Source organism: Notothenia rossii, assembly GCF_949606895.1.
Source record: "Notothenia rossii genome assembly, chromosome: 1".
NCBI classification, from domain to species: Eukaryota; Metazoa; Chordata; class Actinopteri; order Perciformes; family Nototheniidae; genus Notothenia; species Notothenia rossii.
The window spans coordinates 14,663,990-14,681,451 of NC_136912.1; the positions used below are offsets into that span (position 1 = coordinate 14,663,990).

Consider the following 17,462-nt stretch of genomic DNA (forward strand, 5'->3'; position numbering starts at 1 on the left):
GAATACAGAACTGTTACAGAGTTATTTTCATATTTTCATAGATTGTTTTCAATTAAGTTAAGGATTTGAGTTCTTCTTTCACCACTAGAATTTATGGGTACCACTTTACAATAAGACTACCCTTATAAAGGGTTTACGAATAGTTTGTAAATAATTTATTAATTAGGTTGTGAACAACTTTAAAAATCATTAATAAGCTTTTATAAGACATGAGATAAACAGGGCAACTGTGACCGGTTGCTTGCCAAATAGTGAGCCCACATGTATCTGTACTGCTAAGTCTTATATTGGCTACTTAGCTTACTTCGTCTTCTTCCTCAGCCAGTATCCTTGGTATCTGTTGTTCACTGAGTTGATTCTCGCTAAGTAGCCAATGTAAGGCTTAGTCCTTAAACCTGCCGGTCCGCTGCAACTCTGACTACTTTTAAATCCAGACTAAAGACTTTTCTTTTTGCCGCTGCTTTTAATTGAACTATTCACATCTTAAACTCCACTGTAACTTTTATCCATGTATTTTTTCTTTTAATGTTTATTTTATTACCTTTTCTTTTTAATGACTGTTTTTAAATGCCATTTTCTTAATGTCTTTCATTTTTTGTAAAGCACTTTGAATTGCCTTGTGTTGAAAGGTGCTATACTGTATAAATAAACTTGCCTTGCCTTAGTCATCTTGCCAAATAGTGAGCCTGTGTTGATGTATGTTAGAACTGGTTTATAAATGGTTCTTAAACTCGTTTATAAATGGTTCTTAAAGATTAATAAAGTGTTTACAACCTAATTCCTAATTATAAACCCTTTATGAATCCTTTATAAGGGTAGTCTTATTGTAAAGTGGTACCAATTTATGTTATAGAGTTGAGTTACCATACAAAGCAGCTACTCTCACTGTGAAATTTGAGCCTCATCATTATCACTGTGTGTGTTTGTGTTAACAGAACCAGAGCTGCAGCCTCACTGGTTTCCTCTCACACAGACCTCCTCTGTTCCTGCACATGGTCGCTCTTAAGACTCAATTCATCGGCTCATACAAAGACGTGTTTAGCTCTGCTCAAGCGCCCTGTGTATTATCTGCACTGCCGTCTGTGTCTGCGCTCTAACAACTTCCTCACTCAGGCTGCAGACATGTTGTTACAGACGGCGATGGAGAGAAACAAGGACTCCTTTGAAAGAGTGTGTGTGAAAACCAGTTTAAACACAGCGACACAGAAACAGAGATGTCTCCCAACTGACTTTATTCTCTTCACATGTTGGAACATTTACATGACACGATTTTACATCATTTACAAACAGAATCACATGCCTGCCATATTTTACCTTTTTGCCTTGCTGTGTGTTTTACAATTTACAATTTGATTTTTTGATTAAAAAAAGACATCTGCACTACATGACAGCAAAAGCAGTCATCCTCTAACCGTATACAGGTGTAGGTGGAGTGTTTGTGGCTCAGCCGTGAGATGCTCCGGTGTGGTGAGTCGGACCTCAGGAGGCGACAAAATCACTTCAGAGGCTCCTGCACAGATCCTGGAGAGGTCGAAGATAGTCGAGAAGAGATCTGACGCTGCTGTTTCCAACCTGAAACAAGGGAGAACATTTTGTTTATTTCCCTTGTGAATGCAAATACAATGTTCCACTTGCTCTTATTTTACACTTGATCACTTCTACTACTACTGATGATTTCTAGTTTTGCATTGGTTCCCAGTTAGATGTATACAAGCAAAACATCTATGCATGTTTGTCTATCACTCTCCTTTAGACCTTACTTTTTCATGGTATCTCTTACAGAATCTCTCTCTATCTTAAATTCTGACTCACCTGTGTCTGCAGTATCACCTCAGTTCTGGAACCAGCTGATGAAGTAGGTGCAGACGCCTTGGAAGCTCTTCCAGCAATACTCGTTGGCGATGCGGGAGGATTTTGCGTCGGTCTGCTCTGTGGGACGGGTAGTGGTCTTCCCAGGCTTGGGGGCAGCTTTCTTGGGCTGGGATGGGCCCTTGCCTGGCTGGGGCTTAGCGGGCTGCTGATTGGGCTTGACTGATTTGGGAGTAGTGACTGGTTTGTTCGGGGTGGTGACTGGTTTGTTCGGGGTGGTGACTGATTTGTTCGGGGTGGTGACTGGTTTGTTCGGGGCGGGCACCACAGGCTTACGTGGCTCCTGCACAGGCTTGGAGGGCTTAGGTGTGGTGGTCTTGGGCCAGGAGGCCAGGAAGGTCATCTGGGCCTCTTCGGGGTATTTCTTGCACATCGCTGGGCGGTAGATTTTGGGTCCCTGGCAGGCGTGGCTCAGCTTCCTCATGTCCCACATCACCTGGGTGAAGAAGTGGCGAGGGTTGAGGTTGTAGGCGCGGCACAGGTTGGGTTTGCCCTGGAAGTCGCAGTAGTAGGAGCGTCCGGGGGTCTGACCCTGGCTCGGTCCTTTGCAGGAGACACGCAGGCGAGTATAGTCCCCGGCTCCAGACACCACCATGGTGCAGGTGTCCTTGCTCTTACTGGTGAACCTGATGGGCTCATCCCAGACGCTGCGTTGTTGCTGCTGCTGTTGTTGAAGCTGTTGCTGTTGCTGTTTCTCTTGCTGCTTATCTTGCTGCTTCTCCTGCTGCTGCTGCTGCTGCTGCTGCTGCTGCTGTTGCTGCTGCTGCTTGACGTTGCTGCTGTTGTTGGTCTGAGCACTTGCCACCCAAACAGCGGCTGCCAGAAACAGCAGTGCAACTCTCATCCTGGCTCTCATGGCTGCGTTAGGTGGGTTGATGGTGGATGGACGAAGGTATGGTGCCGCACTGAAGGTCGAGGTGTACAAGGGTAGGAAGCGTCTGCGAGGGACTTTATAGGGCTGAAGCTCACAAAGAAGGTATTATTCAGGTGTACTGAGGGACCCCTCCTCCTGCACTGAACCCCCTCACCAAAACCCACACTCACACATACACATACATGAAACCACATGAAGCTTGTGTGGTATTTTCAAAACTAAAAAAAATGATGGATGAGAGGGTAGAAGGAGGGGGGGAACATAAACCAAGGGGGGAGGAAAAGGGGTGAAGGGACACGGTCACCAGGTCTGTATAGGAGCAGCAGAGGGGTGGGGGGAGTAAAAGGCCGAAAGGACGTTACACAGCCAAACGTGTGTGCAAAAGGGTTGTGAGGCATTATATAAAGTTACATAAGAGGTTCTTTGACTATTGATGAGGGGGAGAGGGGGTGCAGAGGACTGAGCCTAAGTGCAACCAGAAGTTATTTGCTGGGGGTTTAAAGTTGATATGGGACCCTGTAATTATTAAAACCTTATCATGTTCATCTGCAACGGTTTTAGTTTGATACAGTCTTTGTTGTTGCAAGACCAACAGATCTAAACAAAGAGAGAGAGAGAGAGAGAGAGAGAGAGAGAGAGAGAGAGAGAGAGAGAGAGAGATAGGGCAACATTTACAAACTCCAGCCGTGCAGCCAAAAGGGCCAAATGAAGTCCAGCTGCATGTTGTAAAAACTGGTGCATGTAGGAGAGTTAGACTAAGAAGGTGTGAGAGGCTACTGTCAGACTGTGAGAAGAAGGAGATAGTTCTTACAATCTAAAGTTAAAAGTTTGAGTTATTCTGAATTTGATACACTCACTTGATCTGGTTTGAAGTGTAGCTTACAGTGGCTAATGTTGGCTAGCCTATTAAAAAAAACGTAGTTTTATAAATGTAAGCTATTGATTACTATAGCCTATGTCTCTCTAGCTACTGTGAGTCAATACGGTCTATATTTAAACATCGGTACAAAAATGTTTACTTTGAGAGCAGAGGAAAAAAAAAACTACAGCCCCCATTAAAAATGCCACAGTCGTGGTTACTAGCATCATTAGACATCCATGTCTTTATCGTGACTTGGTATTCGTTTTTTTACAAACTATTTCCAGTGTTTATAAGCTATCTTTAGCAAAAAGGTGCTTATTTTTAGCTAACTTTTTCAACTAGTATATTTTATGTATCTCTCTGTACAGCACTTTGGTCTGGAGGTTTTAAAGTGCTAAAAATTGGATTGGATTGGATTAGTATTCTGTTAGCTAACTACTTCAACTTTTTATCCATTACTTTTGACCGACTATTAGGAATGTTATCCATTACTTAGAGCTACTTATTTTAATAATTTATTCTGTATTTTTAGCAAAGTGTATTCAAATGTTTATCCAATACTTTTAGCTAACTAGTTGATTGTCCATAAATGTTAGCAAACTTTAGCTAACTTTCAACTGTAAATCCATAACTTTTAGCTAACTATTACAACGGTTTACCCATTACTTCAATAAATAAATAACCATTATTTTCACTACTGTTAGCTTAGTGTTTTAACACTGCTCAACCATAACATTTAGCTAACTATTTTAACTGTTTATTTGGTACTTTAGGTTAAGTATTTAAACATTCATCCATTACTTTAGGCCAGGGGTACTCAAATACAAATCTTAAAGGTCCAACATTTTTTTTTCAACAAGACAAAGGTCCGTTTATTACGGTCATTCAAACTTTTAAACAATTACAACAAGATTCTTAACACGAGGTTGCAAAAACAAAAATAATCTGTATGCAGCAGTTTTCCTTGTTATTGTGTCTGTGCTTGATCCCTCAGGGTCGCAGTGTAAGAGCTGCAGTTATGAATAAAGGCAGCCGCACCTTCTTTCATTCAGCATTCCCATTATTGCTTTATAAATGTCTTGCCCCCTTGTGTGTCCACTGAGGTTCATCAGGCCCAACATCTTCAACAAACCCCCTCTTTGCCTCATCATAAAAACTCACAAACACCAGCAACTGAGCATTGTCAGTGGTGTCAGTGGACTCATCCACAGCTAAGGAAACGCACTGTGCTTTTTGTATTCCATCACAAAGCTGATTCATCAAATCACCTGCCAGTATTTATGTTCTTCTGGTTGCTGTGGAATCTGAGAGGGGGATTTGCTTGACCTGTTATTTCCTCTTTTAGTTTGCCTTCAAACATGGTCTCCATCACTTCAGTCATGCATTATTTTATACTTCAGTTATGATCCAGTGGAAAGCCCTTACCTACTGGCCTAGTTCAATCAAAGTGGTTACTTTCTTTTGGCTGGGCAGTGTAGTTTTACACACCGTCTTATTTGACTTTCTCAGGACTTGAAACTGTTTTTTGGGGGCAGACCCCCACAAAGAAAAACATATATTTACACACGTAAGGTCATCATCTTAACAGTTTTGTATGCTCATCCGTGAGCAGAGCATCAAGTTGACATGTCTTTTACAGCTGAATGCGGCGATTACCATCTTGTTCAGCAAAACGCCTCACACACTGATTAAGATCAACAGCTTTAGTGCGTTTTGATTCAATGCTGAGTACAGCCAACCTGACAGGCTCTTCTCTGTCATTGCAGACCGCAAATACCTCATTCCTTCAGTACTTGGGTCCGAATGCTTCTCGTTTTGCGCCGTACCGTTCAAATGAAATCGCCGCCTATCATATTTCCAAGCTCGCGCCAGGGCCGGGGGAGGGGTTACAAGGCGTGCGTCTTGTGCTGCATTCACTTGTACTCGGACATTAGAGACTTTCTCTCCGATGAGCCACAACTTTTCTTTCAAAACAAAGCTGCCAACTGGGGTGGCAGCTGGGGTGGCAAGGCCTATTTTGAGGGTAGCAGTTGCCCCCCCATGCCACCCCAGTAGGTGAAACTAGGCTACTAGAGCTCTACAGTACAGATGCAACTCGATGAGCTGTTAACTCTCTGACTTTTTTTTTTTAAACACACGCATTTTTCCCACCCGCATTCCGCGAAGACCCGCCCTACTGTGCCTCTGATTCGCAGACTGTTGGTGGGGGAAAACAACTCTGACGGGATGCTGAATGGGATTGGACCAATGTGTTGACAGACACACACAGACAGTGGAACAGTCGGACATGCAGAGCGCTGTTTGTTGTTGGACACAGCGGAACATTTTGACTCGTTGCGTTGTGGCGATGTCTCGCATATGAAAAGTATAATTTGCTCAGAGTCCAGAGACAGTTGTGGTTCGGTCCGGATCCGGACCGGAGTCCGGACTTTGAGGATGCCTGCTTTAGGCTATCTGTTTTCCCCATCAGGCTACTTATAGCTAACTATTTCAACAATTTATGCATTAGCTCACTTTTAGCTAAATACTTTCAAATGTTTATCCATTTCTTTTAAATTACTGTTAGCTAACAATTTAACAGTTTTTTCAGCAGAAAAAACTGTTAAATTGTCGATGTTGCTCTTGCGTCTGAGCAATAGGTTAGAGACAACATTCAACGAAACGCCAACATTTCTACAACCGAACGTCAGAATAGAGTCTGAGCTAAAGGCAAGGCAAGGCAAGTTTATTTATATAGCACCTTTCAACACAAGGCAATTCAAAGTGCTCTACAAAAATGAAAGATATTAAGAAAATGGCATTTAAAAACAGTCATTAAAAAGCAAAGATAATAAAATAAACATTAAAAGAAAAAAATACATGGATAAAAGTTACAGTGCAGTTTGCAGCCTTGATTTAAAAGTAGCAAGAATTGCAGCGGACCGGCAGGTTTCTGGGAGTTTGTTCCAGATATTTGGAGCATAATAACTGAATGCTGCTTCTCCATGTTTAGTTCTGACTTTGGTGACAGAAAGCTGACCAGTCCCTGAAGACCTGAGAGATCTGGATGGTTCATAATTTAGCAGTAGGTCAGAAATGTATTTTGGGCCTAAACCATTCAAATCTTTATAAACCAGCAGCAATATTTTGAAATAAATTATTTGACACACAGGAAGCCAGTGTAAAGACTTGGAGTGATTTGATCCACTTTCTTAGTGTTAGTGAGGACTCAAGCAGCAGCGTTCTGAATTAGCTGCAGCTTTCTAATAGATTTTTTAGTGAGACCTGTAAAGACACCATTACAGTAGTCCAGTCTACTGAAGATAAAAGCATGGACAAGTTTTTCCAGATCCTGCTGTGACATTAGTCTTTTAATCCTAGATATATTCTTTAGGTGAAAGTAGGCTGATGTATTAATTGTTTTAATGTGACGGTTGAAACTCAGGTCAGAGTCCATGACTACACCTACATTTCTGGCTTTATCTGTTGTTTTGAACATTGCAGACTGAAGCTCAGCCCTGACTTTTATACTTTCTGCCTTGGCTCCAGAAACCATTACCTCAGTTTTATCTTTGTTTAATTGGAGAAAGTTCTGACACATCCAGTCATTGATTTGTTCAATGCACTTACTCAGTGTTTGAATTGGAGCATAGTCTCCTGGAGAAATGGTTATGTAAATGTGTGTGTCATCCGCATAGTTAAGGTAACTTCTTTTGTTGTTCTTCATTATCTGAGCCAGTGGTAGCATGTAGATGTTAAAGAGAAGAGGCCCCAAGATGGAGCCTTGAGGTACCCCACATGTCATATTTGTCAACTCAGATTTGTATTTACCTATAGAAACAAAGTTATTTCTGTCCTTTAAGTAGGATTCAAACCAATTTAGAACTGTTGCAGAAAGTCCCACCCAGTTTTCTAGTCGGTCGAGTAATATGTTGTGGTCAACAGTGTCAAACGCAGCACTGAGATCTAATAATACTAACACTGAAGTTCTGCCACTGTCTGTGTTTAAGTGGGTGTCATTGAAGACCTTTACAAGAGCAGTCTCAGTGCTGTGGTTTGGACGAAAGCCTGACTGGAACACATCGAAACAGTTATTTAATTGCAAGAAATTACTCAACTGTTGAAAAACAACTTTTTCAATGATTTTACCTAGAAATGGCAGGTTTGATATGGGCCTGTAATTGTTCATTACTGAAGCATCTAGATTATTATTTTTTAAGAGCGGTTTAATGACTGCCGTTTTCAGGGCCTGTGGAAAAAGACATGAGTGAAGAGACATGTTTACTATATGAAGTAGATCTGAGGCCATGCAATGAATCTTTTTTTTGAAAAATCCTGTGGGAATAATATCAAGGCAGAAGGAGGAGGATTTCAGATGTTGAATAATGTCCTCTAGGTTTTTATCATTCATCTGATGGAATTGTGTCATTGTGTTTGAATTGATATTAGGTGGGCACAGGGACAACACATTTGCTGTACCTGATGCAGAGGCACTGACTGCTTGTCTGATTTTCTGAATGTTTTCAGTGAAGAAGGAGGCAAATTCATTGCAGGCCCTGGTGGATAGAAATTCAGAGGCTACTGACACTGGGGGGTTTTTCTTAGTCTGTCGACAGTAGCAAACAAGGCTTGTGCGTTGTTTTTGGTAATGATGTCAGAGAAGAAAGACTGTCGTACATTTTTCAATTCCAAATTATAAAGGCCAAGTCTCTCTTTATAGATTTCAAAATGAACCTGGAGATTTGTTTTTCGCCACCTACGTTCAGCTTTTCGAACACTCTTTTTTCTGTTTTCACGCTCATGACCTTTCTCCATGGAGATATTTTCTTGCCAGTCACTTCCTTTATCTTAGTTGGCATCTATAACATTTTTAATTTTTGAATTAAAATGATCTACTAGCTCATTTACTGAGATGTTAGCAGGGGCAAGTGTGGAAGAACAATTCTGAGTAAACATTTCCCTAGTATTTTCAGTTAAATATCGCTTCGTGGTTACCTCTTTTTGAAAAAATGTGTGAATAGAAATAGAGCTCTCAAAGAAAACACAGGAATGATCAGAGTGCGAGATCAGTCACCACAACCTTAGAGATATTCAGACCCTTTGAGATAATTAAGTCCAGAGTGTGCCCCTTATTGTACATGGGCTCCGTCACATGCTGAGTCAGTCCATAGTTATCAATAACACAAAACAGTTCTTTAGCCCCTCTGTCCTGGGGGTTTTCAACATGGATGTTAAAATCACCAACAATGACTAGACGGTCAAAGTCAATACACACTATAGACAGCAGTTCAGTAAAGTCATCAAAAAAGCTTGCACGGTATTTGGGTGGTCTATAGATATTTAGGAACAGAGCTCGAGAGGAGCATTTCAGCTGAAGGGCCACATATTCAAAAGAAGCAAAGTTCCCATAAGATGTCTTCATTGAATGGAATAATTGAACAAAATATCAGCTCCACCTCCTTTCTTATGCATTCTTTCCTGTCTCATAAAACTACATTTGGGAGGGGTTGATTCGATAAGAACAGCTGTACTGTTATTTTGTTAAATCCAAGTTTCCGTTAAAAACATAAAATCGAGATTGTGCTCATTGATAAAATCATTGATTAAAAATGTTTTACCTGCCAAAGACCTGACATTTAATAAAGCTAGTTTAAGTTTGTTAAACACACTATCAGTCAGATTTGTTGTGACAAGCTGTGGCTGACATGGAATCACTGCTACATTTTATAAACTCACACAAACGTTTGACCACTTCCTGTTTCTAAACTGATTCACCGCTCTTAATCTATTACCTATCAACACAGATATCGGCAAAGCTACTGGCTTGTCCTGGAAAGAATTGAGAGTGCCATACGGGCGTGAGCCTGGACCATACCCCTAAGAAGGTCTACTATAAGTTAAAGACGGCTATACAATGGCAGGGCCCAGGAATCCCTTTGTTGACCAAACTGGTTTTGAGTTCAAACTTGAAACCTACAGTGAGTTTTGACATATTAAACTACAGAAGGACTTTACCGAAGGGTCACCGGTTCGAGTCCCGATCGACCAAGAAAACACGGAGTGGACTGGTAACTAGAGAGGTGCCAGTTCACCTCTTGGGTCCTGCCGAGGAGCAAGGCATCGAACCCCTCCCCGGCGCCGGCTAAACTGGCAGCCTCTTCGCTCGGGCCCTCTCCAGGTGCATGTGTATTATGTATAGTGTGTATAACTGTGTGTGTATTGCATGTTCATCTGTGCACCTACTTGTATACCGTGTGTGTGTGTGTGTGTGTGTATTAAAAAAACTAAATACAAGCAAGAGTGAAAAACTGAATTTCCGGCTAGGGGGATTAATAAAGGTTCATCTTCTTCTTCTTTAAGGAGACTTGTTCTTCATGTAGCGGCTGGTTTGGACACAGGGCGGAAGAAGTGTTAACAGTATTGCCCTGATGCTGTGTACAAAGTCACATGTGTTAACAAATGCACACATGCCCTCAGTACATTCAGGATGTTTTGTTTTTATAACCATCAATCTGTTGGGGAAGAGAACAAGTTCCCCTGTAAGAGACACCCGGAAAGCAAAGTAAACATATGAAGTGCGTGTGTGTCGGTATGTTGTCTAAACCAGATGTTTCCCTAAATTAAATTAGTCTAGTCCTCTTCTGATAGGATGGAACGGCGTCACGCCACCTCCGCCAAACCCCCCCTCTGCTCCCTGCAAACCTGCAAACCTGAAGCCTGTCAGCTGCTGTGTGCTCGTATTCAGCTCTGCATATGTTACATGAATGTTCTCTGCGTTCTCTGGTGTTCTGTATGTTTTGGCGGACGCGCTAAGTTGGATTTTTTGTGGGGGCGTGGAGGTTTAACACATCTGCATATTTGCTGTGTGCACATCGTCAAGTGTTCTTTTTCATTCCTAGCTGTTGCTCAGAGTTTATGTATAGCATTATAGTTTGGGTGATTAATGACCTTTGAAAGAACAAAAACCATCAAAGTGTCCTCAGTGGTTGATATAACGGTGGATAATACATACGTTCCATTAGTATATGCAGCAAGAAAAACACAGCACACAATTGTAAGACTGAAGTCTTTATTCACAGTTTCGCGCCTTCACCACAGACTCCAGCTGTAATATAATATTTGTGTGTACGCTTTGTTCCTCAAACAGGCCTCTTTCACCAAAGAGGCTTCTGGGATTTGTATTATCCCAACCCCAGGATGGTGAAGAAAAAAAAAAAAACACAAGCAACTAGTGGTCTCTAATGGTCTGGTAAAAAATGGAGACACAATATTTTGTTTGTTAGCTGTCTTGAAACCTTGCTGGGTTTGTAACTCATGTGTCTGTTGAAAAGCTAGAAACTCTTTACATCCTGATGGACCATGATTAATTCTGGACTGATGTCTCAAGGTTTTAAACAATTAACAAGAACCTCCAGTTTCCACCTTCAAAAACGTTTTTTTCGCTTTCTTGCTGAAGGTTATTTGAGAAGATCAATATCAGTATCCTGTCTGTATACTAGCCCTGAAGCTACACCATTGACAACGTTAGCTTAGCAAAGTGACTGTTAGCCTTGCTCTGACCAGTGGAGCAAATTCCACACACCACATCCTCTGAAGCTCACTCATTACAGCAAGTTTGGGGAGGATCTAAATCGCGGGGCTGGACTGGAAACGGGTTTGAATTTGTGTCGAACATATGGACACAGCTTTCTATTCCAGCTGAACACACAACCAACACTAGTTGAGGGACACGTTCGCGAGCCTTCTCCAGAAAAGTCTGTAAAACCAATGTAGACCGGATGGGCAAACTCCAATGACCCCCTTCATATCTCATATTTGTCTACCTCAGCTTTCTGTGCCAGGGAAATGGATCAGTCCTACCCCGAGTCCAGAACATAGCCACCATGAAAATTAATGTGTTCTTCCATCATGCTAGTGGTTTCATTGATGGCGATATTGATTGCTATTCCTACTGGATCCTGGTATTTAACTAAAAGACACCAGAGTGCCATCTTTTTATCTAACTCTCAACAAGAAAGCGAATCAATGATTCTTTGGTCGTTTCAACTTGTCGAGTCAAAAAAATGCAAGCTACATTACAAATATTGACCTAGAAAAGAAAAAGCTACCCCTATAAAAAACTACTTATGTGTTATAAAACAAACATTAACAAAAGTATATAAAACTTTCAAAGGTTTTGAAAGTGTAAAAAAATGGTACACTTGTGTCACCATGGTAAAGGTGATAATGTAGGTACAAACAAATGAATTATCTACAGGAAAATCTAGCTATGCAGGAACATTTCTGTGATAGCTGATGATCTATAGTATGAAACACTAGAAGGACGGCTGCGGTGCTGATGTGAATGAAATAACACTTTATAAATTACAGTTGGTTGGCATCTGAGGTCCTTGTCCAATGGCTTGAAGGGGCACTGGGGGGTGGGACGCCTCACCACACAGTTCCTAATTGTTGTTCTTCTTTTTGATCTTCCGACGTGTTATAAGATCTGAATGGAGAGAACTGGAATGTCCAGAAATCCTTGAAAAGAGAGAGGACATGTCAGAAATAACCAGAGTTTTCACAGTGTTTTCTGTTTATTATCCCTAAAGAGAGGTGTCGACGGATGAGATGACTTACCTCGAGGGGAATTTCAGTTCCAGCCCTCTTGTCCGCTGTGAAAAATATAAAAAAAAGTAATCAGCTGCTTTACTTTTGTCGATGCTCTATTGCTTTTATAAGTAAAAGTATGAATAAATGAAAAACAAAAGAATAGAGTAGTTAGTTTTTTTGAATACTGATTTAAAAACAGTTACTGCCTTTCTTCATCATTGTTGAAGGTTAGGGGAAACAAACAAAAATCCCAGATGTCAACAAATATGTCACATTTGTGTTTAATGTTGGATGAATTAAGTATTTTTTGGTTACATAGATAACTCCCTATCACGCAATGATGAAAATGTGTAATTCCCCTCCAAAACAAACCATTCAAGTTCCCAAAGTTGTATGTAAGTGTTCTACACCAAAGGCACAAGATGCTATCATCAAAAAAGCTTCCTTTTAGTACTATTTAGCGAAACATTTACCAAAATCTTACAAAATATGAAGATAGTTGGATATTGCATCAAGTGGGAATGATGTGGACGATATGTGCTATTCCTTGTTGAGAGTCGTGGAAAATCGTTGGTAGACAACAGTGATGGATGGAAGGATGAATGAGACCAGAAGAAGAGGAAGAAGAATCTCCTGGGTGAAGTCAGACTGATGATGATTAAATGGCGGTGGTTCCAAGGTGGTTTTAGTTTACTTGTTAAAACATACTTTTTAAAGCAACATTATGCAATTTCTTTACTCAAAAAGAACAGCTTCATCATATTATAGGAAGAATACATCCTCTTCGTGTCCGAGCTCACACCCTGAACGTCTGTTCTTACACTACTGTATGTGCCTTTGAGAAGCTATAAGACAAAGTTAGCTCGGTAACCTCGGTACGGACATCATAGCAGAGGCGAAAAGAATGAAGAAGATGTTGACATTTGAAGCCAAGAAGAGAAAGAGAATCAATGCTTGAAATACAAAGCATTGTATTAGGGCGAAATTTGTATTTATGAATCGCAGAAGTGCCAGTTTTTGCATAATGTTGTTTTGAAGTTGTTAGATGGAGGTTAGATGGAGGTTAGATGGAGGTTAGTGCAAACTGCAAAGTGACGACGGACAGTAAGTACCTCATCAAGGAGATCCTTCCTTGTCGGCGTAGCTCGGAGGAGCCGAGGCCCGAGGGAACCGGGTCAGAGTGTTGGGATAGGGAGAGATACTTTACACACACACACACACACACACACACACACACACACACACACACACACACACACACACACACACACACACACACACACACACACACACACACACACACACACACACACACACACACACACACACACACACACACACACACACACACACACACACACACACACGTATGGGGAATGGTTTTTAACTTAAAATCTGTGAAGATATGTAACAGATGTCTGCAGACTGTATTCCTCCACCAATTAACCCCACGGCATGCGAACAAGCAGAGACGCTGCTCGTACCTGACCACAGCAAGGTCTCCATGGATACCACACACTTGTTCCCCATGATTACCTGTATTACCCAAACTGCAACACAAGAGAGGGGGTGGATAGGTGAGAAAGAAAATGGGAAGACTCCACTCAAAGCAACAAGGATGGAGTGATCCCCGGAAATAAAGTGGAAAAGAGGAGGCAGATGCAGGAGGAGATGATGAAATGAAGATCCATGCAAAGAGATGAAGTTCATGCTTGATTTCCCATAAAAAACGTTTAAGAATGATCTCAGGAGATCCACAGTCAAGTGTCCAGTTCCAAACATGGTATGTAAACACGTGGAAGAGGAGGAGAGGATGCACGGATGGCAGACAAACATTAAAGTGCAACAAGCCACGGGTAAGTGGTTCTGGAGAGAGTGGAACAAATACCAGGAGAAAATATGAGGATAATCAAAGACCATGAGAAGGAATAATGACAGAGAGAAGGAAACAAGAGGATTCATTAATTTAGTTTTGATCTACAGAAAATGATTCAGAAAAACTACCAATAAAAACAAAATAAACTTCTGTCAGTGGATGTACAGTGTGTAAACCATGTGCGTGTGTGTGTTTACTCACTCTTCAAAGACATCTTCTGTGTCCATCCTTCTGTAATACTTTGCCAGTTTGACAGAAATTATGATGCTGGGGATCAGGAGGACACAGCAGCCTCCCAGACCAAACCAGAATGTGTTCTGAAAAACCACAAAAACAAATATTATTTTCACCAGTTAACCTCTGATCAGAAAAATAAGTGACATGAAGTCTCCTTGGACTTATTTGGCATTTTCACATTTGAAATGTGGAGATTGATAATGAAAGAAGCGTGGGTTGCAACCCAACAGATTTAACATGGAGCACATACACATTGGGTACAGAACATATGAATAAAAACTTGTTTGCATGCACACACATACAGTACATACAGTACCGGGGCTGCAGGCACTGCTTTATAAATCTCTGTTTGGATTGACCACAGTCTGTGGATTGTTGGAGCTCTCATTAAACCCTCACACACACAGACACACACACACACACACACACACACACACACACACACACACACACACACACACACACACACACACACACACACACACACACACACACACACACACACGTGTATGTTACTCCCCGTATGGCCTACGGACTCATCTCAGTGTGTGAGAGGGAGTGTGTTGAAGACTTGAGAACATACTGTTCTCTTATGTGTAGCCGAATGACTCCAGACTTCATCACTCCCAAAAAACCCAGTGCTCGCTCAAACCGTCAAAGAGCCGTTTATACTTCTAGTTGAAATCCGAATACATTCGGGGGAACATGTACTGGGGCATTAATCCGTGTGACACACAAGCACACACACACACACACACACACACACACACACACACACACACACACACACACACACACACACACACACACACGCACGCGCGCGCACACACACACACACACACACACACACACACACACACACACACACACACACACACACACACACACACACACACACACACACACACACACACACACACACACACACACACACACACACACACACACACAGATAGCCACAGTGTTCTGGTGCCTTACCACTGAATCCACTATGACGCTGCAGCCTACAATCTCCATGCTGTCCACAATGTTACTGATGGGTTTACACTGGGCCACCTCTGAACTCAACTGTAGGAGAGAACACACAAAGGTATAGATTACAGTGCATGTACGAATGAAGTCAAATGTAAACTGCATGAGTAGAGTTTAGCAGACGAAAGATGAAGTCTTCTAAACCTGCCTATTACAGACTTTTGGTTTGAAGAAAGAGAATGTCAGTTTCTTTCAAACCAAATTTCAATCAAACTGGCCTTCTGAACTGTGTACTGAAACCTGAACATCATGTTCACTCAGATCAGTGCAGCTCTGGTTTTACTGCATCCTGTAATAATAATAATAATAATATTTGCTTCTGCTGGCAGGTTTCCAACCAAACATAGCAAAGTGTAAGCACATTTCTGCACGTTTCCATATATTACTGTAATGCACATTTCCGGAGTTGGTTCATCAAGATAAGCAGCAGGGTAACCCTAAGTCTCCAGTTACGTGCCATTAAACCAGTGCAGAAGAAGAAGACTCAACGAGGCGACCTTTTAAAAGGTGCAAATTAAATCCTAAATGGTCGGGTTATATTTAGAAAACATGAAGTAATTATGATCTTTTTATTTGTTACATATATTGATTTGAAGAAGGTTATAATCTCCTCATTGCTCCACACAGATGTAATGTTTTCATCTGCTGTCATGTTTTTGTATGCTGCTATTTTCCCTCTCAGTGGATGCTACAGTAAAGTGCTTCGTGTACTTCATTATTAATTCCCTCAGTACACTTATTGTCATTTTTTTTTTTTTTTTTATCAAAACACTAACTTTCCCAAAGGATCCAAGTTTAAAAAACGTTTGCCGTTTCCACTCAGATTTTCTCGGAGAGACAAAAGGTGTCATTAATAATGTATACATCAGAGGAAACTGGTAGTATACTCACCGAATGTTTAACCCATGCTGTGTACTGTTTGAAGTATCCCACCAAGTTCTCCGTGTAGCCTTTGGTTTCCTAGACAGACAGAAAAGGAAAACATCTCAGAAAACGTGTGACGCCATCTTATATCATCTGATTCACGAGTCTGAAGCAACAAGTGTCTAAAAAGGAAGGTCGTGTATCTACATTAACATTGTTACATATTTTATTTTACCCTTTTCACCACATGGGAGGCGTTATGAGTGATGAGGTATTCTGCTGCATCGATGGCACTCAGGATATTTGTGGCCTTGACCTAAAAGAGAGAGAAATTCATTTGTTATATAAGACATAAATAAAGCAAGACATTGAAAATAGTTAACTTTTTATGATGAGTTTATAATATAGAAGAAAAATAAGACGAGTGCACCACATTTTATTTAAGGTAAATCCTTCAATGTCTTGTTGATTTGTTGTTTGAACTGATGTTGATTTTGATAAATTAGACGGCAAGTCAATACGAAAGTAAAAAGTGTTTTGTTTGTTCCCTCACCGTCAGGTCGTTGGACATCCTCTGCAGCTGCTTGATGCTCTGACTCAGTGTACTCTGTGTGAAGAGACACAAACACAAACTGTTACCCAACAAACAATAATGCCATGACCACATTTTTCACAAACAGAAATATCCATTACGTCACATCACTACTGTCACAACATTTACAACACTGCTACGGTAAACACGCACACATTTATGAACACAGGGCTTACCCGCGCTTTCACATATTTCTGTCACCGTTTAACAAACAAATAGGAAGAAGAAAGAAAATAAGTAAAGTTAAAGGGGACCAGCCAACAGAGGAACATGTTTCGTAATACATCGCTAAAAATGTATAATTACACTATGTTTGTTTATTTGTAATAATGAGTTATATGATATTATATTTAGATTTCTTTCTGTGTAGCATACAATAAATTATTTTTTGTATATCAGCTTTTACAATATTCATGAGAAAATAAATCACAATTGTTGTATATTTTTTATTTTACTTATTTATAAATAGGAAGGCAATTCAGGCACTCCAACATGTAAGAAGAAGGAATTAAATATTACATTTGCAGTGGCTAAATCTTTTAAAAAGTGTACATGTTTCAACCTGTAGGTCTCTGTCAGGGCTAGTAACTAACAGGATATTGGTCAAATGTCTGTATCTCCTTTTCAAAGCTAGATATATGGTTGCTGATGGATTAGCTTGAAGCAATAAACCCTTAACGATGTC

General features: G+C 40.8%; 2 protein-coding genes across 10 annotated transcripts in view; both read right to left on the reverse strand.

Annotated features, from left to right (window-relative positions):
* Window positions 1-1,215: 1,215 nt before the first annotated feature.
* fgfbp2b (fibroblast growth factor binding protein 2b) lies at window positions 1,216-2,875 on the reverse strand. 2 transcript variants are annotated; one of them, XM_079644825.1, is made up of 2 exons: window positions 1,831-2,875; window positions 1,216-1,572 (listed from the first exon to the last, which is right to left on the reverse strand). In XM_079644825.1, the coding sequence occupies exon 1, from the start codon at window positions 2,723-2,725 to the stop codon at window positions 1,832-1,834; it is 894 nt and encodes a 297-aa protein (XP_079500951.1). In that variant the 5' UTR covers window positions 2,726-2,875; the 3' UTR covers window positions 1,216-1,572; window position 1,831. The 2 variants fall into 2 exon arrangements, with proteins under 2 accessions (XP_079500951.1, XP_079500950.1); XM_079644824.1 differs by having other exon boundaries at window positions 1,813-2,872.
* Window positions 2,876-10,636: 7,761 nt separating this feature from the next.
* Window positions 10,637-17,462, reverse strand: part of prom1b (prominin 1 b) — a 30,009-nt gene continuing 23,183 nt past the window's right edge. For 2 of the 8 annotated variants that reach the window (XM_079669437.1, XM_079669438.1), the window contains 9 exons: window positions 16,739-16,792; window positions 16,421-16,501; window positions 16,213-16,281; window positions 15,268-15,357; window positions 14,254-14,369; window positions 13,661-13,726; window positions 13,289-13,377; window positions 12,204-12,238; window positions 10,637-12,104 (listed from right to left, as the gene is read on the reverse strand). In XM_079669437.1, coding sequence (XP_079525563.1) covers window positions 13,293-13,377; window positions 13,661-13,726; window positions 14,254-14,369; window positions 15,268-15,357; window positions 16,213-16,281; window positions 16,421-16,501; window positions 16,739-16,792 — 561 coding nt within the window. In that variant the 3' untranslated portion in view covers window positions 10,637-12,104; window positions 12,204-12,238; window positions 13,289-13,292. The other 6 variants (XM_079669439.1, XM_079669440.1, XM_079669442.1 and 3 more) reach the window with 3 other exon arrangements.

Coding starts and splice junctions, on each gene's coding strand:
- fgfbp2b (XM_079644825.1), bottom strand. CDS start 2,725: ATGAGAGCCAGGATGAGAGTTGCACTGCTGTTTCTGGCAGCCGCTGTT.